The 27,443-nt window shown below is 31.9% G+C and overlaps 1 protein-coding gene and 2 long non-coding RNA genes across 17 annotated transcripts; 2 read left to right on the top strand and 1 right to left on the bottom strand.

Moving 5' to 3' along the window:
• The first annotated feature begins 927 nt into the window (after positions 1-927).
• LOC145094612 (uncharacterized) lies at positions 928-2,360 on the top strand. The gene is made up of 4 exons (XR_013703436.1): positions 928-1,292; positions 1,403-1,444; positions 1,608-1,724; positions 2,012-2,360. It is a non-coding gene; the product is annotated as an uncharacterized LOC145094612 (long non-coding RNA).
• An 11,946-nt stretch (positions 2,361-14,306) lies between these two features.
• On the bottom strand, positions 14,307-16,484 carry LOC145092984 (uncharacterized). Of its 15 annotated transcripts, none has more exons than XR_013702714.1 (6): positions 16,118-16,484; positions 15,677-15,925; positions 15,508-15,592; positions 15,399-15,433; positions 15,022-15,317; positions 14,307-14,930 (listed from the first exon to the last, which is right to left on the bottom strand). XR_013702714.1 is itself a non-coding variant. In XM_079031004.1 (6 exons), the coding sequence occupies exons 2-6, from the start codon at positions 15,785-15,787 to the stop codon at positions 14,868-14,870; spliced, it is 351 nt and encodes a 116-aa protein (XP_078887130.1). In that variant the 5' UTR covers positions 15,788-15,925; positions 16,118-16,484; the 3' UTR covers positions 14,307-14,867. The 15 variants fall into 15 exon arrangements, 5 of the variants coding, with proteins under 5 accessions (XP_078887130.1, XP_078887129.1, XP_078887127.1 ...); XM_079031004.1 differs by having other exon boundaries at positions 15,261-15,317; XM_079031003.1 differs by having other exon boundaries at positions 14,307-14,683; positions 15,261-15,317.
• Positions 16,485-20,521: 4,037 nt separating this feature from the next.
• LOC145094611 (uncharacterized) lies at positions 20,522-22,978 on the top strand. The gene is made up of 2 exons (XR_013703435.1): positions 20,522-20,801; positions 20,878-22,978. It is a non-coding gene; the product is annotated as an uncharacterized LOC145094611 (long non-coding RNA).
• Positions 22,979-27,443: the final 4,465 nt, after the last annotated feature.

Here is a 27,443-nt window from a genome sequence, read left to right as displayed (position 1 = left end):
ATAGCATTGTACTTTCATATTGTTTTGCTTATTTAGGTCTTTTATGTTGAAAATCTACCCATTTATATCATTGACCTTCCAATTTTTTGTTATTACACAATATTGTTCAACAACTATGAACCAAATACCCAAATTACCCTTATGTGTTCATGTTCAGAGCTTTTTAACGAATACTATACTGTATAGACTCAAATTTCTAAAAGAAGACTTTTTACCATTCCTATAAGATATTAGATATCTTTCTCTATGTGTGCATACAAACATGTGGAAACTTTGCACGAACAACCATAAATTACGTACATACACCACTATTAAAGGCACTTGTAGTGATGATCTCTTACCTCCCTCTAAGCTTCAGCAGTTGAGATTTAATATAAGTACATAACATAATTTATCATTTAGCATCTTACTTTCACGTTTTTGTTTTGTTGACATTTTAAAATAGCTTTGACAGTACAATGTTTTTATTTTTAAAGGTCACATGAATGTAATTTCGTTTTGTTACCCATAATAGCAATGTACGTCCAATAAGGATTGCTTATTAATAATAGCAACATACTTCATTCCAATATACTTTAATCTTTCTAAATACCCAATAGCCATGCTCGGACCGTGCTTAGCACGGGCCTCGGGAGATACCTAGTGTATATATATATATATATATATATATATATATATATATATATATATATATATATATATATATATATATATATATATATATATAATTTAGATCAAAAAGGCAGTCGAACTAATGATTCTATCATATGTCCACAACCAGACAAGGAACAGGAGTTAAGGTGAAAATACTAGTCCTAAGTCTGTTGGATCTTTTATATATATCCCCTATCCCCTAATCTAATAAATAAGAACAATTTTGCCATGTGGCATTCTATTAGCCCCTCCTAACCGATTTATCCCGCCAATAACATCTAAGTGAATTTCCGGTATTACCCCTTTTTCCTTTCTGCCCTAGCCCTACTATTCGGTTTCCTCCTCTCCACGCTCAAATCAAATTCAAAGTTCAAACAGGAATCCCTGTAAATCAGCAATAAATCATCCGACAAAATCAATTTATTACTTTCTTTTTTATCTCCCCGATTCTCTCTATAATAGAGACTACTGAGAACGAGAGTCAATCAGTTTTGCTCATGCAATTGTACATGGAAAAATCTCTCTTTCAACAAAACTCTACATCGGTCATCTTCACCACCACCATCTCCCCTCCATCATTCTTTCAGTTGGGTTTCTTATTTTAACACTCTCGCTCAAGAATTCTCCTTCAGAATGAGGTAAGAGTTTGATCGTTCGTTGCTAGCAACCCTTATTCTTTTGTCTCTGGAAATCATGAGGTTTGAGATTTAGGTTTTCTAATTCTACCATCCCCCTTCGACAATTGCAGATTCCAAGAATTTAGTAAAGATTTTGAGCAACATATGAGCAGGTAACCTTCCTTCTTTTCACTCCATGTCTATAATTTTTCTCATTTCGGTTACACTCATCAAAGATGAATCTATAGAAATCAAAGGCGAGAATCGCTAATGATTGGTCAAGAAAAGAGGATTTTAACAAGTTTATGAGTATACTTACATGTGGATTTCTTCTAGGCTTGATACTTTTAGAGTAGTTAGGTGCTAAATAGGTCTCAAATCGGATTTCTCACTGAAGCGTCGCCACTATGCTCTTATATATGCACGAAAAGGAACTGTCGGTGATGAACCAAGGTAAAAATCATCCAAGGATTCACAATGGTGTTTCTGATGTGCTATGTAAAAGCTTAATTTCCAATGCTTAAATAGATGGATTGGAGTGATCTATTGTTTTCTTTAAGTTTCTACTTAATTTTTTGCCTTTTATGGCAAATGCATTTTCCCATCTGTGAATCGTTGGGTTTGAAGAGGCATAAAAACTTTGTATTCCATGTAAAATGATTCAATTTAAATTATTCATTCTTATTTTTATCTTGATTTATATATATTAATATGAGGGGTCTACATTTTAATTTATTCAGATTTAATAGGAGAAGAAGTAGTATCATCAAGCAGAGGAGCCATATGAATGAAGACCCATTCCTGTTCCCCTGCATTTTAGAATAAAGATTATCTCCAATTCTTCACTGTACATTTGCTTCACTCTTTATAAGTGTATGTAAAATATATAAAATATCAAGCACAAAGCTTGGTCTGGTCTTGATTGGGGAGATTATTCATTTTTCTATTGTGCTAGCTTCATCAAGGTAAAGTAGGGCAAGCAAATGATGTTGGTAAAGTAGTAGATGAAAATTGTTTACCTATGGGAAATGATGCTAGATTTAATACATATACCGGTTCAAACTATTCAATTGATATGTTTTTATAGAAGTACCCAATCAAAAACAAGATGGGGTTGATGTGGGTTTAATTTTCCTAGGCAATACTTCCAGAAGTACAACTGGAATTTATCAATTTTAAGTGAATGTAAAATGCTATAACAAACAAATAAGTGAAAGTAGAATGTTATTTCTGGGATATAATGATTATAACCCTTTTTAAAATTAGGCTAATGAAAGAAACAGAAGCATAAATGAACCTTCTGATGCTATTTTTGGGTAAGTTAAATAGTTTAAGAAGACTAATGTTCTAGGTTTGTGTGTTTTAATACATAATGTTTAATTTTTATACCCATTTTAATGAGTTGTCGAGTTTTTTTTATTAGTTTCTACGTGGTAGTGAATTTTTTACAGCTTGACGTGAAAAAGGTGGGACTTTGACTGTTAAAATGTGTCCTATTGTCATGACTGGAATATATGCTAATTACGTTAAAGTTATTTTGCAATGAAAATATATGATGAGAAGTTAATCACTTAACTTATATTATATGAGTTCTTATTAGATAGGTTTGTTGTGGAAGCCTATATGTGGTGGAGGCCTATATGTGTCTCGGTAATGTTATTTTTAGGTCATGCATCCTTTATAATATGTTTGAATGCTCTTTCCTTTTTTTTTCTTGGAAGTTAAATCTATTGAGGTTTGGTATATGTTATATGGGTACTTGGTGTTTAGTAGATTTCCTAAAGGATACTCTTATACATTTGTTTGTTATATAAATATCGTTGACACGTTGTGGTTGCTTATTGATATTAACGACTTGGTTTTACTCACTGAATTTATGTTGGATATAGTTTAATTCAAGGTTAACCTAATCAAATCATATCATGGTAGAGCCTTTTTAGTTTTATAAACAATCCAATTTTGTTCTTCTTTTTCTTGGTTTAGAGAATGTAGTCTTATTTTTTGAACAATTTCTTATGCCTCCTTTAGATGATTATTTTTGTGAAGTAAGAAGTAAAACTGTAAAAGGGAAACTCTCTCTTTATGTCTGTAGATTAAAATATTATATATGATGTTTCTTAGTGAAATTTCCTTTAAAGCATTGTTTCATAATTTTTACTAATTTAGATCTTAGCTTAAATCATGTGTTATACTAATACTTTATTTGTATTTTCAGCCAAAAATTGAAAGGAACTATAGTTGATTGTACAAAACTACACCAAAAAGGCCACAAATCACCGGTTCTCACTTTTATTTTTAGCCAATTATAAGTATGTTGTTGTTATAACTTTGTCAAAAGCCTTCTTAAAACATTTTTATTACAACCATAATTATAAGTGATTGTTTATTGTTCAGCAAATCATATAGATCCTATTGGGAATAATATTTGGATGTGGTTGTGACAGTGTGAAGTTTATTATCAAGCTATCTTGGAGTAAAAAAGTGGCTATATCATATGTGGCTATATCATATGTTTGTGTTTCTTTTAGCCTATATTATCTTTTGCTTATAAACTTCATTTTACGTTCACCGATTCTTTCTTGGATTACTTTAGTGGTTCAAGTTTCCTATGTGTTGGTTTTATTTCTCAATAGGAATTTATTTATTGTTCCTTTGTAATTTTTGAATATTTAATGGAGAATTTGCTTTATTTGAAAACTTTCTTACGTTTAATCTCTTTTTACAAGCTATTCAAATTTAGAGGGTGTTTGGGTTAGCGTTTTAAATGACTTTTGACTTTATTTTTTAGAAAAAGTCCCAAAAGATGTTTGGCAAAGGGAAAAGGACTTTTGTAAATGACTTTTTCCATAGAGTAATTTCAGTCTTTTTGAAAAGTCACGATTACCTGACTTTTCCTAATTTTTCATCAGCTAAAAATATTAAATTACCAATATACCCCTCATCTACCCTAAACATGTCCTTTTTTGTCATTTTACATATAAAAATTAAACCAAACATTTTAATTTTTGACTTTTTCTCTTCAAAAGCTAATCCAAACACATTTTAAAAAATAATTTTTGTAAAAAGTTCTTTTACAAAAAGTCATTTTACAAAAAGGACTTTTGCCCCACAAAAGCTAAGCCAAACACCCCCTTAGATTATGTTCCATATAATCATAATTTTATTAAATGTCTAAACAAAACTTATATCTTATTAATTTATTAAAATTTTATAAACTTTTGATTTTTCATTACGATTTTTATTATCAATATTGTTTTTGTTTCTTAGCCGTGGTTTCCACGGGTTGTAACCTAGTATATATATATATATATATATATATATATATATATATATATATATATATATATATATATATATATATATATATATATATTAACTACATTATAATGCATAAATAATTGTGGCCTCTATAATTTTTAAGACCAAAGTCTAGTAAGATTTCAGCCCTTGGATTTTTTTGGATGATGTAGATTGTTTGTTTAGAGTTTGATCCATGTGAATACAGAACAAGGAAAATGATCATTAGCAGCGACAAAAGTCGCCGGTAATAAGCCAAGATGTCGCTGGTAATAGTAATAGCGGCGACGTGTTGCCGGTAATACGTCGCCACTACTACTTCGTCGCTATTGATGAACTTGCCGCCGCTAATGATAGATGTCGCCGCTAATGGACGCGTCGCCGCTAACGATATGTGTTGCCGGTAATGACAGTGTCGTCGGTAATGACCATGTCGCCGGTAATTACGATTTTCATTTTTAATTTTTTTTTTTTTTTTTGTAATTAACGATTTTGGTTGCTGGTAATAATGTACTCGGTAATTACATAGCAACATTCGATTAAATATAAAAGATAATAGTGTCGATGCTAATTACAAAACAAACATCCGATTATAATTAATTAAATATCAAAAGTCATAATATCCGATTAAATATAAAAAGTAATAATGTCGCCCGGTATTAGTGTCGTCGGTAATTACAAAAAAACAACCAAAGTTTTACAATCTACCAAGTAGCAAAGCGTGATAACATATGCAAATAAAACTCATCCCTATATGTCATTATCTTCATTCCCATCGTTTCCTTGATTATTTTGGGATTGAAAAAACGAATACAGCTCATCCCTACATGCCGGGTCATTCAGCATCGCACGGAGATTTTCCAACTACATAATTAATAACAACATATATAAACTTATAAGTTAAATTATCAAAAATAAACAAAAACTATCAAAATACATAGTTATTTTTAAACTAAGACAAAAAATCAAAGTACATTGTTGTTTTTTGCATATGGGACAAAAACCTAATTACCAGACTTTTTAACAAATAATCACCACAAAACCAAAATTACCAAATCAACATGCATTTTACGATGATAAAGTAGATTGCTATTTTTAAACTAAGACAAAAAAAACCAAAGTACGTTGTTATTTTTTGCACTTGGGACAAAAACCTAACTACCAAACTTTTTAGCAAATAATCACCACAAAACCAAAATTACCAAAGTAGATTGTTTTACATGTGATGGTTGTGATGGTTGCGAAGTAACGGTTATCACATTTTTCACACGCACATCTGATTTTACCATTACTATCAATGTGTGACTTGGACTTCTCGATAAAAGCTTTGAGTCCTGCTTGGAACTCGGGATGGTTTCGATATGGATTAGTAGTCCAGCTTTTATCAATAGACATGATGTTGCTGAAACATAATTTTGGGTTTACAGTTTAGTATATAGAATTAGCATTGTTTTTTTTCCAATCCACATTTTTTTTACAATTAAAAGAATAAAAAAAAATTAAAAATTAAAAAATTAAATTAAAATTTTTTATTTATGCGTTTTTTTAATTAATTTTAATTACAATTTGTAGGATATTATTATTATTGTGTTGTTGTTTCTAGTATTTGTAATTTACCGTCGAGATTAAAAGATATATATATATATATATATATATATATATATATATATATATATATATATATATAATTTATAACATATATAAATACGCTATTTCGGGGTTGGACGATTTTGGAAAAGTTAATCACTAAATAATAAGAAATATTACTTAAAAGTATTTAAAACAGGTTTGATAAATAATTTCTATCGTTTTCCTAAAAATCATATTTGTTTTGGTGCGTATTGACAACTTGGTTTTTAAATAATCATTTTAATTCTATTATATTCGCATCTATTCAAACATTAAAATGTGATTCTTAACACTTTGCAATTATAACAATAATTTTTTTTAATTTTTTTTTCAATTATAGCATCCTACTTATACCAAAACCACATACTTATACATAATACATAAGAACATGAAATTCACATACTTTTACATACATATACCACATATACACCAAATACAAATACATTCACATACACATAAAATAGCATCCTAGTTAAACCAAATACACATAATTTCACATATATAGATAATAACATCCTATTTATACCAAATACCAAAATTTCACAATCATATACCACATTTACAACAAACATACATACATTCACACACACAATAACATCCTACATATAACAAATACATATAATTTCACATATCATATATATACTTCTACCAAATACTCATATACCACATACATTAAATATCAAATATACACACAATTTTCACATACAAATATCAAATATACACACAATTTTCACATATGGCAATTTTCACATAATTTTCACCTACAAATACCAAATTCACAAAAAAAAATGAAATAATAGAACCTGTAGTGACGGAAATCCACGGATATGTAGCCGGAAAAACTGCTATTCACCCGATGAAGCTACAAATCGACAGTAAAGATGATGTTTTCTTGCTTGTAAGGTCAAATGTCCTCCAACAAAACCTAGGAGCCATCCAAGATGTCACAAATCTCTTCAACAATATTTGCAAGGGTAACATAGAAATTAAATTACCTAATCTTAGAAACTTAATCAACACTTTTTCAGTGTTAACATACAAATTAACAAGGAAATTATCAAATCAAATTACCTTTCTTCAAGAAATTGGGTTAGAAATCGGTCCCAAATCACACCTTCATCCTTAATATCCTTAATATGACACAATGTGGGGAGAAATCAGGATGGAAAAGCAAATTGAAGATGAACTCGGAAAAAGCTGGAAGGGGCGAAGGGTAGCCAAGGTAAACAGAAAGCAGAATGGAAAAATGAAGTCTACTGCGTGCGTTTTTTTTTTATCTGCGAGAGGCTTTAGCGGCGACAAATAGGGTTTTACCGGCGACACGTATCAATAGCGGCGACAATCTGGAGGGAAGGGTACTACGTCATTTTTTAGTAAACTATTAGCGGCGACAATTTCAACCTTTAGCGGCGACATATGTCGCCGGTATTAGGTTAGTACGGATAAGGTGACCCCAATCGTTGGATTGGATATTTGATCGGACGGTGTAGATATAACAGAAGGGGAAAACACGGATTCGGGTGATCACCCTTTAGCGGCGACGCTATTACCGGCGACATGGGCTTTTAGCGGCGACAATCTCTAGTGTCACTGCTAAAGACATCCGTCGCCGGTAATAGCGTCGCCGCTAAAAGGTGATTTTCTTGTAATGATAATCAATCAAAATAAAAGGCTTTCACCTTAAAACACTCACACCATAAGATTCTTATTTTAAAAACACTGCCTCTTAAATTTTATCTCAATACACCACTATCCCTAAGAACCCTAATCTTCTTCCATCTCTGATCACCAGACGCCGACATCACCTCGATAGTTGCTGCTGTAGCCACCATCGCAAGCCGCCGTCACAGCCTACGACTTCCTCTTCCATCGCCTTCATCAACACATCAATGCTCTTCTCTCCATGCTCCGGTTCTTAAGACATTAATGTTAAAATCTTAGATCTATGAAGCCCACCACCGAACACCACCCCTTGTTCAACCGTTCAGATATGTGTGTATGATATATATATCTCTTTATCTATCTTATATGGATATGTTCACTGGTTTGCAGGTACACTTCACCACCATTTCTTACTTCAGCCATGCATTACCTTATGTTCATATGTGCCACCATTGCTTACTTCAGCGATACATCTTCCTTCTCGCTTCTGACGGAACATAAGTTTTTTTTAGAAATCTTATTATCTGTATTTTTTTCATTTTTTATATATATTTTTTGTTGAAATGTGATACTCTAATATGTTTTGGTTGACTAAATAAGTGCAGTTCTTTTTTTTTCCAGCAAAATAGAAGTGGGAAGTTTCGGGTTTTTTTTTTTTTTTTCAAGTTGTAAATATGATTCAGATTTTAGGTTAAGTTTATTGGTTTTGACTAATTATTCTTCAAATTTACTGGCTGGTGGACATGTGTTATTTTAGGCATGGAACTTTTATGTTATTGGTGATGCGTATAATAGACAACTTATGTTATGATTCTTTTGTTGTTTTTAGAATGATAAATGCATTTGGTTTCTGGAGATATGTTTATTATCTTTTGATTCGTATTTGTATTTAGATTTTAAAACCGACAATTTCTTTTGTGTAATCCCATAAATAAATTAATTAAAGGTATTTTCCCAGGTTGTCAAGATTGAGATCCTACGTAGGGTCATTTTTGGGTTTGCAAGATCAAGATCGTAAGATCGTGATCGGGATCCTAAGATCCCACAAAATAAAATATAATTTTAATTTATAATTTTTAATCATGAAAAATAATTCAAACATTCAATTTTTTGTTCAAAATTTATAAAAACTTTAAAATATTAATCACAAGTCACAACACACAAGGGTAAAAGACATAAAGTGGTAAAAAAACTCATTTGCAAAAAAAAAAAAAAAAAAAAAAAAATCAAGGGAGGTAGGATCGGATTGGATCTCGATCTTACGATCCTACTTATGATCTTACGATCCTACCTACGATCCTACCCTAAATACGATCTTTTTACGATCCGGATCGTAGGATTGTACGATCCTATGATCAGGATCGCGATTTTGACAACAATGGTATTTTCTTTACAAGAATATAACTCTCCATTCTATTATTGAATTACTAACAAAAATACATGCATAAATATTTAATGGAAAATTACAAAACCAACTTCTGTGAAAATTAAAAAACACGAATAGCATATAATTTATTTAGACTCTATCCAAAATCAAAATAATTAATAACAGACTTTTAATTTATCTTTAAATTAGGAATATTAAATTAAATCAAATGCATTATGTATTTATTATATATTTATAGAGATGTTAAATAATAAAAAGACTGTAAAATAAAAATAAATAAAACTACAAAAACTATGCTAAGTCTGATTATATAAATTTGGATTTATTCAATCTCTTTTTAGTTTATATATAAATTTCATGAAGGGTACCTTGTTGGTTTAGTAAATTATAAGGAAATACATTTAGAAGATTTAGAATATAGTACATGGAAATTATCTAAAATAGGTAATTCATTAGGGTAAAAGTTTTATAAGTTTAAACAAAAAAAATTATATTAAGACATTATCAAAATTAAAAACTATATATTGGGAAGACTACGCAATATCTTGGGAAGACAAAGATAATCATGAACTTTACGAAAGATTACACATCTTTACTAACTATAATAGACCATGATTTTTATAAGGGATAATGCCTTAAAAGGGTAATATATTTTCAGGTTTGTACACATTTAGTCATTGACTTTTTTTTTGTCCAAAATTTTCCATTGAACTTGTTAAACTGTTCAAAAAACATTCTTATGACCTACTATCGAAGGTTCAGTCGGTTTCCGGCGTTCTTGTGAGCTCCGGTGAGACTCCGGTCATATTTTCCGGCAAGTCTCTGACCAAAAACACCAAAAAAACACATACATAAACAAAAAATACCTAGATTCATGTGTTTTCCTCAAAAAATTCTTCAACCCCTTCAATCCAAATTGAACATCTTTAAGAAAAACTAGATCTGAAAAATACGTTCATCAAAAATGTTTTTAGAGTTACGTGTGAGTGTGTGTGTGTGTGTGTTTGTTAGATCTGAACAAAAATTCTCAAACCCTTCAATCAGTGTGTATGTGTGGGTTTTATAGATCAGAAAACACATACACAATCATGTTCATCCCTTCAAACCCTTTGACCCAAAAATCATAAACCCATAAATCATTCAACCACTTCAACCCAAATCTGAGAACAAATAGATCAGAAAAAACAAGTTCATCGATGTATGTGTGTGTGTGTGTGTTCATCTTCTTCCCAGAAATCAAAAGATCTCAACCGAAGTTATGTTCTTGAGTTATAGTTTGAAATCAAGTTTCCATTTTTGTTCAAGAACACACTGAACTCGAATCTAGAAGTGTTCATGTGAAAAGTTTGAAGCTCGAAAATCATGTTTCCATTTTTATTCAAGAACACATTGAACTCGAATCTGAAATCAAGTTCATATAAGAAATCAAGAATCATGAGTGTTTGTATGTTCTTGAATAGGTAAAGATGACTTTTGAGTTTGAGTTCGTGTTCTTCATCATATTTGTGTTCTTGTTCTTCATCAGATCTAAAAACCGGCATAAATCTTTTTTGTTTATGTTCTTGAAGGTCTGATGAGCTTTAAGATTAACTCAAGTTAGGGTTTTCAAACCCAAAAACCATCGGAGTGTTGTTCCAGATCTTTTGTTCATCGTGTTCATCTTCTTTGTTCTTGGAAGTCAACAAAGTACAAACAATGCAGCACAATGTACAAGTTCGTCGATGCATTATCCTTTGAACCAGCTCACATAAAATCAATTTCTTCTATGTGCTTGGAAATTGTTTCTGGAAAGAAGAAGATGATCGAACATTAGATTTGGGAAGAAGATGAAGACGATGAAGATCTACACACCTTAAAGATCATTGTGTATGTGTTCATCTGATACTTCTTCTATTCAAACTCAAAAACATATATCATTATTTCTCTCTCTAAAAATGATATTTAAGTGTAAGGTGTTTGATTTTCAAGCTGAATCACGATATGAATACACCGAAGTTCATGTTCTTGAGTTCGTGTTATTCATTAACTTCAATTTTCCATTTTTGTTCAAGAACACAACTTTGATTTCTGCGTTTTTATTCATGTTCTTCCTCAGATTTTTTTGATTTATGTTCTTGAGTTCATGTTTGGTTTAGATTTCTGGTTTGGAGATGAAGTATTGTGTGTGTTGTTGATCAAAAAATAAAAAATTAAATTATTTCAGATTTATGGTTGGAGACTCACCGGAGAAGACGACCGGAGTGTCGCCGGAGGTGGCAAATATGCCGAAAACAGGTTTAACCTCTGATAGCAAGGCATAAGGATGTTATTTGAACAGTCGAACAAGTTCAATGGAAAAATGTGGACAAAAAAAACATTACTGACTAAATGTGTACAAACTGAAAAATATGTTACCCTTTTTAAGTTACTATCCCTTTTTATAATATAATATTGTTAATCAATTTTGTATTATTGGTATATAGTTTTAAAATAGTTTAATATTATTTAGACCGTTATTAAAAATATCATTGATTTTATTATTAGCGGTTATTATTATTTTTCTATAAACGTAAATGAATATAATTAGTATATGTTTTATGTAATAATTGTTTTAAATACTATATTTTTAGTTAAAAATCATATAAAGAGAATGTGGATATTTTTACAACACCTCAATCATTTCCTCACTTTATATAACAAAGTGATTTTATATAAAATTAAAGATAATATTTTATTTGTGGATAAAAATAAAATAATGTAGTGGAAATACATATCTTTCTAGGTCCAAACAGATCTTTCCGACTGAATGGACCGGAAAGACTGTTTGATTTGCAAAAAAAATGGGTCTTTCTCGGTAAGACATGTCTTTCCCAAAAAGCCCCAAAATCATATCTTTCTGACTGAATGGGCTGGAAATACAATTATGCACCAAACCCCGCATCTTTCTTTCTTTCTTGAATTATTACTTTTTTTAAATAACTTTTTTTAAAATTTATTTTTTATTGAATTATTTTTTTTTTCATCATTCAGCACAGTCAATCAGATGTACAATCAAACAGCATGATTTCTTTCCCAGTCACAAAATTTTCGCAGATAACACTTTCCCAGACATAAACTATCAAACGGGACCTTAATGTCAAATATGTATTGCTTTTATTAAATTTGTGTTTCGGTGGATTAATAAAACTCCATCCCTCAAATTAATTACACCACTTCCCATTTTAATTATGAATTTTATATTCTAAAAGAAATAGTTTAAACAATACATTTTATTAGCATATTGGATAATTAATGAACGTATGTGTTCTGTCACAATACATTTTATAAACATTAAAAATATATGTGTTTGTATACATATGAACGTTACTTTTATAAACTATATATTTCATTATAAATTTCCAAACATGTCTAGAGAGTAATATATATCTTCTTCAAAAATATTAAAACGAAATGCGTAGATTATCAAGCAAATTTAATGATATTTAAAATATGTATTGAATTGAACTTTTAATAATATTATAATTTTAGTAATATTAAGTCTTTTAAAACTTAACATCCATATAATTGTAAATATAAAAGAAAGGCTCAATAAATTATATATATATATATATATATATATATATATATATATATATATATATATATACTAGTAGGATACCCGCACGATGCGATGGCGCGTGATATTTTATTTCAGCGAGTAGTACTTTTTCGGTTTAAAAGTTTGACATCCAGTGATCATTTTCTTTTCAACTGTTAACGAAAAGTTTATTTTACCGGTCAGTAGATAATTTCTATTCGACAATTAATTTTCTTTGTATACATGTTACAAAAAAACCTTCTGATTGGGATCATTTTTCTTATTAACATGAACAACTAAATACAATTAGTTTAAGTGAGTATAATGACCGAAAAATTAACCGAAACTGATTTAAATTAACCATTTTTAAATAGTTGGTGTGGCTTCTAATTTTGATTCGCTTTCAGATTGTTTTGAAGAACTATTAGTTTTTGTTCTTGATGCCTCTAAACCCTAAACCCTAATAGTAAGTTTTAAGCAACGGAACCGATAAACTTTATAAAAGTTAAAGACTTTCATGTCAAATTTGGAGAACATTATTCGGGTAGATGCATAAAAGATTTGGAATCTTAAGAATCTCTTTAGTAAATTTGTAAACTTAAGGGGAAAAAATTGATAAAATTTAGACATTAACAAACCTAAAATCATGGTAGGAACAAATTTAAAGACTTTCAAAAACATTTCTTCACGTATTTATTGTCATAACATATTTTCGTCCATTGGAATTATTTTTTGCTTTCAATTGTTGTTTTCATGACTTGTTGGATAGGTTTCATAGTAATTGTTAATATATTTGTATTATTTTTTATATGACAATTATAATTTATTGCAACATTTTATTTCAAGGCAAAATTATTAAAACATTGTATATAATCTTAGAAAATAGTATATTGTTTAGCTCCAAACATAAATTTTTTTTTACAAATCTTGTGCATTCTCATTAAATAATAATAATAATAATAATAATAATAATAATAATAATAATCACTGACATAAAAATCAGTAACACTGATGTATATTAACATGTATTATTATTTTATAATGGTTTTATATCCTACAAAATATAATAAAATGATTAAAACCTCTTAAAAATACTTAAACACTAAATCACTAATAGTATAATACAATTTTAAAAATTAACTTGGCAATACAAAATTCAACTTGTTTTATTTAGGTTATTTCAAAATTTTAAATTTTTTTAAAGTTACCAGTTTTACATATGAAAACATATTTTTAACTAAAAAAGCATTTAATGATCATGTAAGATTTTATTAACCATGCTTTTTTCTAGCTTTGACACTAATTTTACCACTTGATTGAGTCCACGTTTTCAATCAGACCACTTTTTATGAACCAATGTATCTAATTTTTTTATGTATACAAATTTTTTTTTAATATATGAATGCTTCATTATTAGTAATAATCATTTATTAAAAGAAATAAATGATTATATATAATAAGAGTCAAATAAAATTACTTCTTTCAAAAGGAATAAATCGAACAGTAAAAAAAGATATGGTATAACATAAATAAAGAAAGTCAATTGCCTCGTTATCAAATTTTACATTTGTATCTTTCTAAATCAGGAAAATCTTCATCTATGTTATAATACTCTAAAAATAAATATATGAATTACAATAATATTATACCAACCCTAGGTCAAGCTTTATGATATAGAAAAGCTTGGTAACATTCAAATCTCTAAACCAGGTCAAGAATCTTGATACAGAAAGTACATATATAAAACTTTATATGACTGAAAACCCGGGAGATCAAAGAACCACATTTCTAGATTCCATTTATCCATCATCATTCTAGGAAACAAAAAAAATCAACTTGGATGGATTTAAAACTTTCTTTGAACTTTAAGTCTTGTTTGACCTGTTGTAAATAACCAGAAACATATGCAAATTCAAAATAGTGCTCATTGACCTGACATGCATATAAAGGTATAAAACTATCAAATTCATGAATCAGAAACTCCCCACAATTGGTTAAAAGTTGGATTTCAATTTATTTTCTCTAACGTCCTTTAACTCCTTTCTTTTAAACCTCGATCAACTTCTCATTTTCTGTTATTTTTTATTTCTTGTTTTAAACCTGCAAATGACAAAGCTGTTTCTAACAGCTATCAAAAGATCATAATTTAGATCCAAGCGTTATTGGATCATGTTTACAATTTGTCAATCAATTTTTAGTGATCAAGTTCAAGATACTACCATTTCTCTTGAATCTATAGTTCTTTCATCAAGTTCACTGTAAAACAAAATCATAGTTTTCTTTAAAAGCATACCAAGATCAGTAAAAGCTTCCAAGATCGATAAATTTAGAGTTACTTGAACAAATCAAAGGCCAATCAAAGTTCACAATCACAGTTTCTATCAAAAGCATTGTTTAAATTCCATTCACATTCATTCATGGTATAGTCAAGATCAGGAGATTCAAAGTTAAAAGCTACCTGTCTTTGATTTTTGGTATTTACTTGGAGCCCTAACTCTACCACCTGGTAAAAAGCCTAACACAAATTTCACACAAAAAATGAGAAAAAAAATGTAGAATAAAAGATGCAAATTAAAAGATTAAACCAGATCATTACACGAAAATAAAACCACGTGTTCAAAATTGAAAAACCTGTTTACAACAACAGCTTATAATCACAATAGTTTCAGGGGAAGTGGGTGAAAAGGAAAGGCAAATGGACGTACTTCTTGAAATACTTTCTTTATGGATTTTATAACTGAATATGTAGATCTTGGAGAACCACAACCATTGACAGAAATACATACAAAACTAAAAAAAACAATGTTGGATGTGAAAATAAGGTAAGAGAATAAGAGACAGAACAAAAAGAGAAAATCCGATGGAAATTCTTACCTCCAGAAATAAGGAAAAAGAAGATGATGAGTTTGGCATAGTTCGTATTGTAGGGGAGACATAATTGACACAACTGAAGAGTGAAGAGTGCTGGGGATCGAAGCTTAGCATAGTGTTTCAAACCCGACTCCTAAAGATATTCTTTTGACCCAACTAAGCGGAGAGCATTCTGAGCCGATTTTTAGCCATCATCTTCCCATTGACCCGCTTTATTCAATCATTTCACCATTACGGAATTACCTGTGAAAACTTTCAGGAAAATCGGGAAGCACTATTTCAGTTCAATACAGATTATAGAAATTGATCATAAAATGAAACAACATCGGTATAGAATAATACAATAGAACTGAAAAAAAAAGCATCACCATCAAAGTCAAGCAACATACAAGAATCAGAAGAACAAACACGTTCAAGAAGGTGAAGAGGATATGAAAAACTCACCAGTAGTAGAGTAGCATAAATTCATTTATGAAGAATAATTATCACCTTCCCAAACCCCCGATTTGTAATCCTCTCTCTACAAATCCCTGAAATCGTGAAGGTCGTCGGCAGGGGTGCTACTGGTGATGATAGATATTGTCCACACAGGAAGAAACTGGATGATGTTTACGTCACCGTATTTGAGGGTAATGTTTGGGTCAAGTTTGATTCAAGGTTAAATAGGGAGCCGATGGTAGATGATAGAGCTGGTGGCTGGTGCAATGGTGGCCGAGGAAGGCGGTGTTAAAGGATGCGAGATTAACTTAGGTTTAAGGGTGAGACTGATATTGTACCTTTTTAATGGATTTTAAAACTCAAATTACGCGAATTAAGGATGTAGAATACAAATTTTGATCATCGAAGTTATTCAAAGATATATGGCGAGTCAAAGGGAGAAAAAATATTATTTTATTGGTGGTAACTAGTACTATTAGCTTAATGGTTTAGACGTCTTAAAAAATAATATTATTATATTTAATCTATTTATAGAAATAATATGATTTCTTTTATAATATAGTAAATATATATATATATATATATATATATATATATATATATATATATATATATATATATAAAAGAAAATATAAAAAAAGACAGCTAAAAAACTTAGAAATGGATAACTAGAAGGAATCTGATTAACCCAAGTTCGAGTTCCACCCCTTTGTTGTCGGAAAGCGTGAATAGTGCAAACACACTTGCTAGAAAAGACCTATTCAAATGACATTTTCCATTTTTTTTATTAAAGAAAATAAAATCTTTAGGCTATCCGGTATCATCAAACTACACGTAATGTCCCATGTGGCATAGTAGGCTACGCGTGAACACCACCCCAAAGATGGATGAGTGTCTTGTGGCGTAGTACCGGCTACAGAAGAAAACTAAGGCTCTGATTGGTGGAAGATTTGTTTGTGTCTATCTCTCTCTACAATCTCTCTCTTCTTCACCACCACTTTACTAGTAAACACCATTTCCACAATCTAGTAGGTTGGTTGTGAAATGGTTAAAATAATGACGTGGCATATTTTCACTCCCTTTCTCACGCGTGATAGACACTTCTTAGCCTTAGCCTTACTAAAGATTTGAGAAGTAACAACTCATAGGTGGCAATTCTCATAATCATAGATTGTCTATTTGTTTTTCTAAGCTTTTTGATTTTACCGGTATAACATTTATTGTTAACTTTTTTATTATTATTATTAAAGATGTAAAGTCTATTTATAGTTTTCTTTATTCATTAATCTTAATCTTAATTTATTATGAAGATTTTTTTTTCCACTTTGAATTTGATATATTCATATTGATTTCTTCTATTTAATTGTTATCGTACAATGAGTGAGACGGCAAACGGGCAACAAACTGTGTCGCTAAGCCTTTATAACTTTATAAAGATGTAATAGAAAAATACATCAATTTTTATTTAAATTTTTTGGAAACATTTTAATATATAAATTTTTATAACGACAGGATTTTCTTCTTTTTAGTAAGAATACCTTAAACAAAATTAATAAAGAAATTTGGCAAAAGGTTTATATATAAATTTATCAAATGTTTTGAAAAAAAACTCACGTCATAAGCCATCTACCCACATGCTTCGACACGTCTTGAGACGTTATATAAAACAGTAAAACACTATAATTTTTTAATTTAAGAAACGATATTATCTGTTCATGAGGACCATGAGTGGTTAACATGTCAACCCTATACCGAAATGCCAAAACCCGAAACCTAAAACTCTGATATAAATCCAAAACATAAAAAAACGTATCCATAAAAAATGAATTGAAGTGTATTAGATACAATAAAGACATTTTAATGGTTCGACATATTATGTGTTGGAAGAACAAAATCAAATGTTTTTTTAAAACAATTTTGAGATAATGACTTAGGAGGGTAACTACCTCTTATCCGTGTTCACATATTGGCAACTTTTTCTTTTTTGTACATAATAAAGCAACTAACTTGTTTTAATTGTTTAAATTATACTAATATTACCGGATAATAGATGTTTTAACCGGTAACTCAAAGGGAAAATGACTACGGAGGGTAACTACCTCTTATCTGTGTTCACATATTGGCAACTTCTTATTTTTTGTACATAAGAAAGAAACTAACTTGTTTTAACTGTGTAACATCCCAAAAATCATGACCAAAAATTTCGTTTTTAATTTAATACTAAAACCATAATTGTCAAACCATTAATTTAATACTCCAGCATCGGGCCTCGCCCGACATCAGGCCTCGCCTGGCATCGAGCCCCGCTCGGTATACATATTTGTCTCTCTTAGGCCTCGCCTGTCTTCGAGCCCCACCCGCTAAACACATACAATCATCTAACATGCTAACACATAAAGAAACATACTCTATTGTATCCATGTCCTAAGAAACATACTCTACTAATAATGAGATACAGAACTTCGTCCGTACTCAGCTAGTTCCAGCCAGGGCTTCAGCAGTGCAAGGTGAGTCTCCTCATAGTGTGAATGGGTCTAAGGCCATAATGCCAGCCCATGTAGTCTATGAGTAGGAAGACTCGGGGGTTAGCCATAGGCATTGTTTGCTAGTATGTTATTCCAGACCAAGGTCTGATGTCGGGCGGGTGCCTAAGGAATGTTTTCATGTTAGATTATACTTGTTGTATGTGTGATACTTGTATGTGCCTAGTAAAGAGGTGAGTGTGGGCGAGCTCCCGTATCTCATCACTAGTTAAGTACGAACGATGTTCTGTATCTCATTATTACCAGACTACGTTTCTTAGGACAGGGATACAGTAGAGTATGTTTCTTTATGTGTTAGCGTGTTATAGGATTGTATGTGTTTAGCGGGCGGGCCCCGGCGACAGGCGGGGCCTAAGAGAGACAAATAAGTATACCGAGCGGGGCTCAATGTCAGGCGGGGCCTGATGTCGGAATATTAAATTAATGGTTTTAGTATTAAATTAAAAAGAAATTTTTTGGTCATGATTTTTTGGATGCTACACAGTTAAAACAAGTTAGTTGCTTTCTTATGTACAAAAAATAAGAAGTTGCCAATATGTGAACACAGATAAGAGGTAATTACCCTTTTAAGTCATTTTCCCTTTGAGTTACCCGTTAAAACAGATATTAGCCGGTAATATTGGTGTAATTTAAACAGTTAAAACAAGTTAGTTGCTTTATTATGTACAAAAAAAAAGAAGTTGCTAATATGTGAACACGGATAAGAGGTAGTTACCCTCTTAAGTCATTTTGATATTATGGTCACACCAAAATGAACTGTCTATATTAAGGCCAAAAGAAACTATCTTGTGTCAAAAACAAACTAATCGCCACAAGGAAACTATCTGCAGGAGGGAACTATCTACGCCGCTGCATCGCGCGGGTATCCTAATAGTGTGTGTGTGTGTGTGTGTGTGTGTATATATATATATATATATATATATATATATATATATATATATATATATACTAGTCGTTTACCCGTGCAAAGCGGCGGGCGGTGAATGATGTTTATTAGGCAAATAGTTTTCGGCAAACAAATATAATTGCGTTTTTGTTTTGGGTTAAAAATAAAAATGTGTACATAATTTTGGTTGAAAAAATTTTGTTTTTGTTAAATAAAAATGTACGTACATATTTTGGGTTCCTTCGATTTGAATAAAAGTCGGGTCAATTATATGCTTATAAGGCTTGATTATTGGAAATAACATTTATTCTCCATTAGATACTTGTACATATTGCTTCATTATTTATACGATTTAAACAATTACATAATTATAATATATATATATATATATATATATATATAATATTATTTTATTGATGGTTACTTGTACTATTAGCTTAATGTTTTGAACGTCTTAAAAAAATAATATTATTATATTCAATCTATTTTTGGAAATAGTGAGATTTCTTTTATAAGATAGTAAGATATATACTATCTTATTATACAAACCTTATTATTTCTAAAAATAGATTTAAGACGTCCAAACCTTTAAGCTGAATGTACAAACATTTATCAACAAATTACAAAATACAATGCATTAAGTACAAATGTAAAATTAATATTGAAACATTCAAACCTATATCCTTATCTTACCCAATATAGATGATTTAAATTTAAAAAAAATCATACTTTTTGACTAGAATGAGTCAAGACGGTACAATCCTTAAAACATAATGTACAACAAGTTTATGCAATCAGATCTTATCGGTGAATCAGTCAACAAATGCTAAACCAACCTTTTCTCAATTTCAGCTTTTGAATTGGTCAAAATCAAATGAATCGGTTAGATCAAATCTGACTTGAATGAGTTGAATTGGGCGTTATTGTTTCAAATGAATCTTATTGCCCCTGTTATTAAGGCATTATTGTTTTGACCCGGCTCATTCCTTATCTCGCCGTTTCCCCATATCTCGGCATATTTTCTTCATTGTTCATATAAAATTGAAGACACATCCAAATCAGTGCCTCGCCTCTCCATCAATGATTATCACCTAAACCTCCACCGTCCAGCAATAAAAAATCATTTTTGCGTTTGTTTCATCAGGTCTCGATTTTGTATTTTTTGTTTAGGGTAAACTGAAGCACACCATACCTCCTCTCTATCTCACTCTTATGTCTCTTGAAGAACCACCATACCAACGTCATTCTCTGTACAAATCAGGTAAAACAACTTCTTTTTCATCTCTTATATTGAACAAATTACAATGGAATTTCTTTTTCATCTAATTTTTTTGAAGAAATTGCAACTAGGTCGATGGCTCTTGACTCTGTCTGTATTCTCCATCCTGTCTAACAACCTCCCCGACATTGATTAAGGTGGTATAGTTACGTTCTCCTTATTTCATTTGTTACCATAATCATCCCGTAATCTCAGCCCCAACTGCGTTCACACCATCATCATTGCACAACCTTTATCTAGGGTTTTGGGTGTCGAAGACGAAGAGTCATTTTGTTTTTTCGAAAATAACTTCGATTTCGTTTTAATCTTCTGCTATTGATGTTGATTTTTATGTTTGGATCCATTGTAGATTAGATGCGCCTAACCCTAGAATAGTAACTTCTATCGTATGTTCTCACAAATGAGCCATAATTCCATATGAGTTTGATTAACGTTAAAAGATGAGCACTTTCTTTCTTTTTTGTGTCTAATGTGAATCTCATATTTTGTAGAATAAATTTTTGAGGTTTAGTGTAAGGAAAATCTGAATACAAGGTTTTGATTAACAAGTTTGTTATTGCAGATTTTGATTTACTCCATAAATTTTTTTTTTTTCCAGAATGGATTTGCAGATTTTTACAAAATTTTTTTATTAGATTTGATTTTTTTACAGATCTTAAGCTTCAGTTTCTCAAGATCTTGAAGAAATATATCAACTGAGGTGAGCTCTGTTGGTATTTGATATGTATGGATATCATTGGAAATATGTTGATGCTTATATGTAGAGATGGGTGATGGATAGGAAGAGAATCAAAATGTTGATAACCAATGTTGCTCTTTTTTAGATCAGGGTTCTTTTTCATATGTCATATTTCAAGGTGAAGGATTAGCCTATACACCTCATGTTTGAATATTGTAGTTAACGTAAGAAGTTGAAGTGATTAAGGGGTGTAATTCGACGTTGCATCAATCTACTAGAACCATCTATACACGCCACTCTTTCACTCATTTTCTTATTCTCCTTCTCATACACATATGATGACAACTTTATACCTGGTTTTACTTACATTTTCATGCCAACTTTGATTGTAATTGTTTTATTTTGTACAGATTGTTGCCGACTTGCTGAACCTAGCAGGACAAATTTAAAACATAAGGGAGGATAATTAGGTATTCAATATCTCATGTTATTGTCCTATATTATTCATAATGCTCTATAATCGTATTTTTCAATACAATATGTTTTAGTTATATAAAAATCTTACCAATTCTAAATGAAAGTATTGAATATTGTGAATGGGGTTACATTGATATACACAAAATCACTTTCAGCAGATGTAATTTGGTTTTGGCTCCTATGAGGTGTATATTTGACTCCCAATAACGGCAATCTTTTTTTTAAATGTAGTTATCCATTATGTGTGAAAAATTGGTCTTTCCTAAAACTTGAACATACATGTTTTTTACTTGAAAAGCTAAACTGATTAGCCAATTTCTACAACCAAATATGTGTACATTTGAAATGTGTAGCTTATATGTTAGCTAATTTTACAAAAATTACAACTTTGTCATGAAATGGGATCATTTTGGTGAAAATCATGTCGTTACGTTTCCTATTTTAGACTGGGCGTTTCTCTACCATTTCATATTTTTCTCTTTGGTGGATTGTTGATATCGTATATCTACCCAAGTTCACCTTTAAAGGTAAATTCCTTATCATTTTTAACTACAATTTACTCTAAGATCGATTACAAGTGTTTTCCTTTTGAATGAAGAATTAAGAAGTGCTTCCTGGGAGTTTTTTTGGTAGTCATGGCAGATCATTGAAGTAGATGGAAGCACTATTATGCTTAATTTGTTGGTAGTCATATACTTTTTTAACAACAGTATTTGGTGGATGAAGCTCAAAATATGTCTCCCTTGATCATTTGACTAAGTGACATAGTTTGCTACTGCACCGGTAATGTTCCATTTAGTTTATTGTGTTTTTACGTTATGGAGTGTCTTCAACGACAATAGGAAATAGTTCGAATGGTTTAAAAACCCATGATCACCATGTGAGTAATTTGAAGGAAAACAAAGGCGAAATAGGTATTGGATGGGTGTCTGATTTCATTAAGCCAACTTTTTTTTGTCTTAACCTATTAAGTTGTTATGTCCCGATTAAAAAAAAAAAGAAACAGCCAAGTATACATCTCGAGTTTAATTGCTAACATATTGAGCTCATTAATTCAAAGAAACATCTCCTCGCTTTTTGCTCATTAACCTACATAATTTTTTCATGTCTTGACAAACTTTGAGATGGATGCCTGAACATTAACTAATAATGTTTTTGTTTTTGTAATTATCTGCAGGACGGGGTCAACTCTTATTGACTAAAATTGATTAGTTACAGAATATAGTTTTGAAAAATATATGTGAATTGTCAATTAAAAGAACCGGTGGAACCTTTCTTTTAACAAATAGACTTGGATAAGCCGTTACTTGAATCTACAGATTTCTGTAGGTCCAATCTATGGATAATGGAGTTTATGGAGGGTTATGTAGAGATTTAGTTGTTCATTGTGTTCTGGTAACTTTTATTTGTTTAAGATTTGGCTATAGAGTTTAAGAGAAAGGAGAATCAAGGAACTTTTAAAGTTTCTATTTGAAAAAATTAATGATATTACAAGAATTTGAAGTTGGCTCATTTGTGTTTTAGAAGTTTTTGGGCCTGTTATATTTATTTTTTGTTATAGTGTTAATGAAAGATCTAAGATAATATGAATTTTGTGGGCATTAAACATTCTATTATTTTTTTATGTAACCAAAGATATGATATTGATAATTCTTTTTTATTATGATAAAAGCTGGAATCAATATTTTTTGGATTCAGTTCATCAAAAAGGTCAATCGTTGATTTTTATTATTGGGTATGTATGCAAAGGTTTTATGTTTCTTTTTTCAAATTTGCATATAAAAAAAAGATCCAATAATTAGTAATTTGAAAAAAAAATGAAATATAATAAGTTTAAATAACATAAGATTTGGCGGGATATACTTATAAATAACTCAACGATTTCAGTTATATAGCATCTTCAATTTAAGTACAAGCATTGATGTGTTTGATTTTTAACTATTGTTAAAGAAGAGAGTGTTGACCCATATATGTTTAAACTATTGATTTGGATATTCCTACTTCTAAAAAAGCAAATAAATGTTTGTTGGGTTGGTGAAAAAAATATTAAAGAAATCAAATGTCTTTCAAGAATTCACCTAATATGTCCCATATCAACGACCGTTTGACTATTTCTTTATTAATTTCTTTTTTCTCAATGTTGGATTGAAGGGCTTAGTTTTGTGGTTTGGTCTAAGTTTTGCAGTTTAATGATAGGGACGTGTTGGTAATTAGCCTTAACTATAGTTTACGGTTGTAAAAGAGTTTACGGCCGTAAACACCTTACGGTCGTAAACTCTTCACGGTCTTGAGGTGTATATATAGTGGGTTTGTCAGACGATTTTGGTTGTTGATGCCTTTTGTGTTCACGGTTCCCACCGAGTTGTATCAGACGTTTATAGCTATAAAACGTATGCAAGCTTGGTTTGTTATTTTCCTGCATTTTCTATTTGCTTTGTGGGATTGTGTTTGCTTTTGATCTCTGGTAAAATCCGTTTTTGGACCTTACAATTGGTATCAGAGCAAGACCGGTGTCAAAGACATTCTACAGTCGTTTTTTTGGTACAAGTTATGTAACATCCCGGAATAGCAAGAGTAGAGTTGAAGGGCTAAAAGTGTTATTTAGGAAAGAGCGACTCGGCGAGTCCATGGATGGACTCGGCGAGTAGAGTCGCGGCTTGGTCGCGTGTTAAGCAGCCGACTCGGCGAGTCGATGAGATGGACTCGGCGAGTAGGCGCTGTGTGGAGAAAGCCCTAATTCTCGGGGTTGAGCCCTATTTAAAGAACATTATATCCTTCCCCCAGCCTCTTTATTCCCTCTTGAAGTCCAGAAACCCTAGAAAGTGTGATTGAAGAAGATTGGAGCGTATTTGGAGCATTGGAGGAGTTTGTTGAAGGAATCTTGTGAGATTGAAGGCTTGGGGCAAGGGGCTTTGCTTGGATTCGAATTTCATTGCAGTTGGGGCGTCCATTGGAGGTAATATCTCGTTCTTGGACTGATTGTATGTTGTTTCTTCATTTTAGGGTTTGTGGGATCTTGTCTATGGATGAAATTGGAAGTCTAGAGGTTAGATCTGAGGTTGCTACCTCAGATCTGAAGTGGAGAAGAATCAGAGAGCATGAAAGTCCCTGTGTTGGACTATTTAGTGAAGCTTGCATGTCCCAAACCCTAGTTATAAGTGAATAAGGCCTAGATCTCTTTGGATTCACGTAAAGTTTGCCACTTTACGTGATGGATGAGTTGTATGAGACTAGACCTATGTTTTGGATCATTTGCATGGCCTGGAATGCTTCTGAGTGGATTCAGACCGGTGGTACTCGGCGAGTCACATGAGCGGACTCGACGAGTTGCTTGAAGATGAGCTGGGACTCGGCGAGTTGGAAGAACAACTCGGCGAGTTGGATGAAGATGGCCTGGAACTCGGCGAGTTGTATGAACAACTCGGCGAGTAGGTTGATGATAGTCTTAGACTCGGCGAGTCTGTTCTTGGACTCGGCGAGTCTTGTCGAAGAGTCCCGATATTCCCTGGTTGAGTCGAGAATCGGCGAGTCAAGGGATGACTCGGTGAGTTGTGTGCGAGGGGACTCAGAGTTGTTGGACTCGGCGAGTCTCGGAGTGACTCGGCGAGTTAGGTCGCGGATTGAGTGAAGTTCTGATTATAGGAACTCGGCGAGTCATAGGGTTGACTCGGCGAGTAGGGTCAGTCAGGGGTTGACTTTGATTGAGGACTTTGATTTTGACCAAGGGTTGACCGTTGACTTTTAGGGTTTGGTCAGCGATGTGGCCTTTGGGCCAAGAGAGGGGTAAAATATTCTTTTACCCTTAAGAGGGTGCATTGAGAGGATTGATTCTAGTCTCGAGAGTTGTAGTCATGAGAGTTTTGCCTTACGTGTTAGGCGGTGGCGAGTTCGGGATTCAAGTATGGAGATATCTGCTTTCTGCTTGCCAGGTGAGTCTTCTCACTATACCTTACCTTGAGTAGGTAATCAGAGCTATGTGTTAGTGTGTGTATGTTATGTGTATGCTATGTGTTGTACTGCATTATTTCTATGTGATTTATGCGGTGCATGTTTTCAGAGTTAGAACCGAAGGGATCCTAGAGTTAGAACCGGAAGGTTCACAGAGTTAGAACCTGAGGGTTCACAGAGTTTGGGTGCACGGACCCATAGAGTTATGGCCTCGAGTGGCTTATATGTGTTATGTGTGTGGTATTTTGGGGAACTCACTAAGCTTCGTGCTTACAGTGTTTTGTGTTATGTTGTTTTCAGGTTTCTTTCAGTATCACGGGACGGCACCGGCTTGATTGTACACACCAGAGAAAGAGTCATATTTTGGAGGATCCTGGTTTTCTATGCAAGTGAAAATGAAGCTATGTTTTGTAATTCAATTATGAATGAGATTTTAAACAAGTGTTCTAAGATTAAAATGATTATTTTAAATGAAAATTTTGTCTTGAAATTTTACGGTGTTACAAGTTCGTATTTCTCTGCAAAGGGTTTTTTATTGTTTATCAGAAATCTGAAGTATTTGGAGTTTCCGGTCCAAGATTACGGCCGTAAGCTCCTTTACACGGCCGCAAACCCGTCAAGTTCCTCAACCGTAAATTGAAGCTCTTTGGCCGTGAACCGATTTTTGGGTGCAAGTTTGTTAATTTGAAGACCATATTCGTAAATCGCAAAGAACCCTAGACAGTAAACTAAATTAATCTCTTAAATTTTTGTTAATAATTGAACCGAAAACATCAATCAAAAAAATTGGAGTTTACGGCCGCAAACTCCTAGTTTACAGCCGCAAGCTCCTTACGGCAGTAAATTATTTTTTCAGTAAACTATTTTTACAATAAATCGAGTTTTCAACAGTAAATTCTATTTTATTATACTTTTTGAATCTTAATTAATTTTAATTAACTCAAAATAGAATCTCAAAATCAAAACCATTTTCAAGAGCTTGATGCTCTCATGGGTACCACCACGCGAATTCCTAGGCTCATGTCTGCTGATGGGTTTCCCGAGTGGAAATATAGAATAGAAAAGTACATAAAAATGAAAGATTTCAAGTTCTGGAAATGTGTCATCAAGACTCCAGTCAGAATAACCACTACAGTTGCGGGGCAAGTGGTTGATAAGAAAATTGAAAATTATACTGATGAGGATTTTGAAAGTGTGGAGGACCAGGAAAAGGCTTTGGCCATCTTGACCATGGCCTTGTCACCAGACATTGCTCAAGGGTTCAGAGAGTATACCTCGGCTAAAGCTTTGTGGGAAGCCCTGATCGAGGTGTATGAAGGAAATGAAGATATGCGAGAGAGTTGCCAGGATATGCTGCGACAACGTTTTAATATGTTTAACTATATCCCTGGAGAGACACTTGAATCACAGCTGCATCAGTTCACAACTCTCAATACAGAAATGACTGTGGCTGGAATCTTCTACACAAAGTCTAAAAGTGAACAAGAAGCTACTGAATGCTCTCTCAAAATCTTGGGACA

The sequence above is a fragment of the Lactuca serriola genome, chromosome 3 (assembly GCF_051521515.1).
Source record: "Lactuca serriola cultivar US96UC23 chromosome 3, Lser_US96UC23_V15, whole genome shotgun sequence".
Classification (NCBI taxonomy): domain Eukaryota; kingdom Viridiplantae; phylum Streptophyta; class Magnoliopsida; order Asterales; family Asteraceae; genus Lactuca; species Lactuca serriola.
Note: the sequence above shows the minus strand (reverse complement) of the source record. Positions and strands in the feature narration are given on the sequence as shown.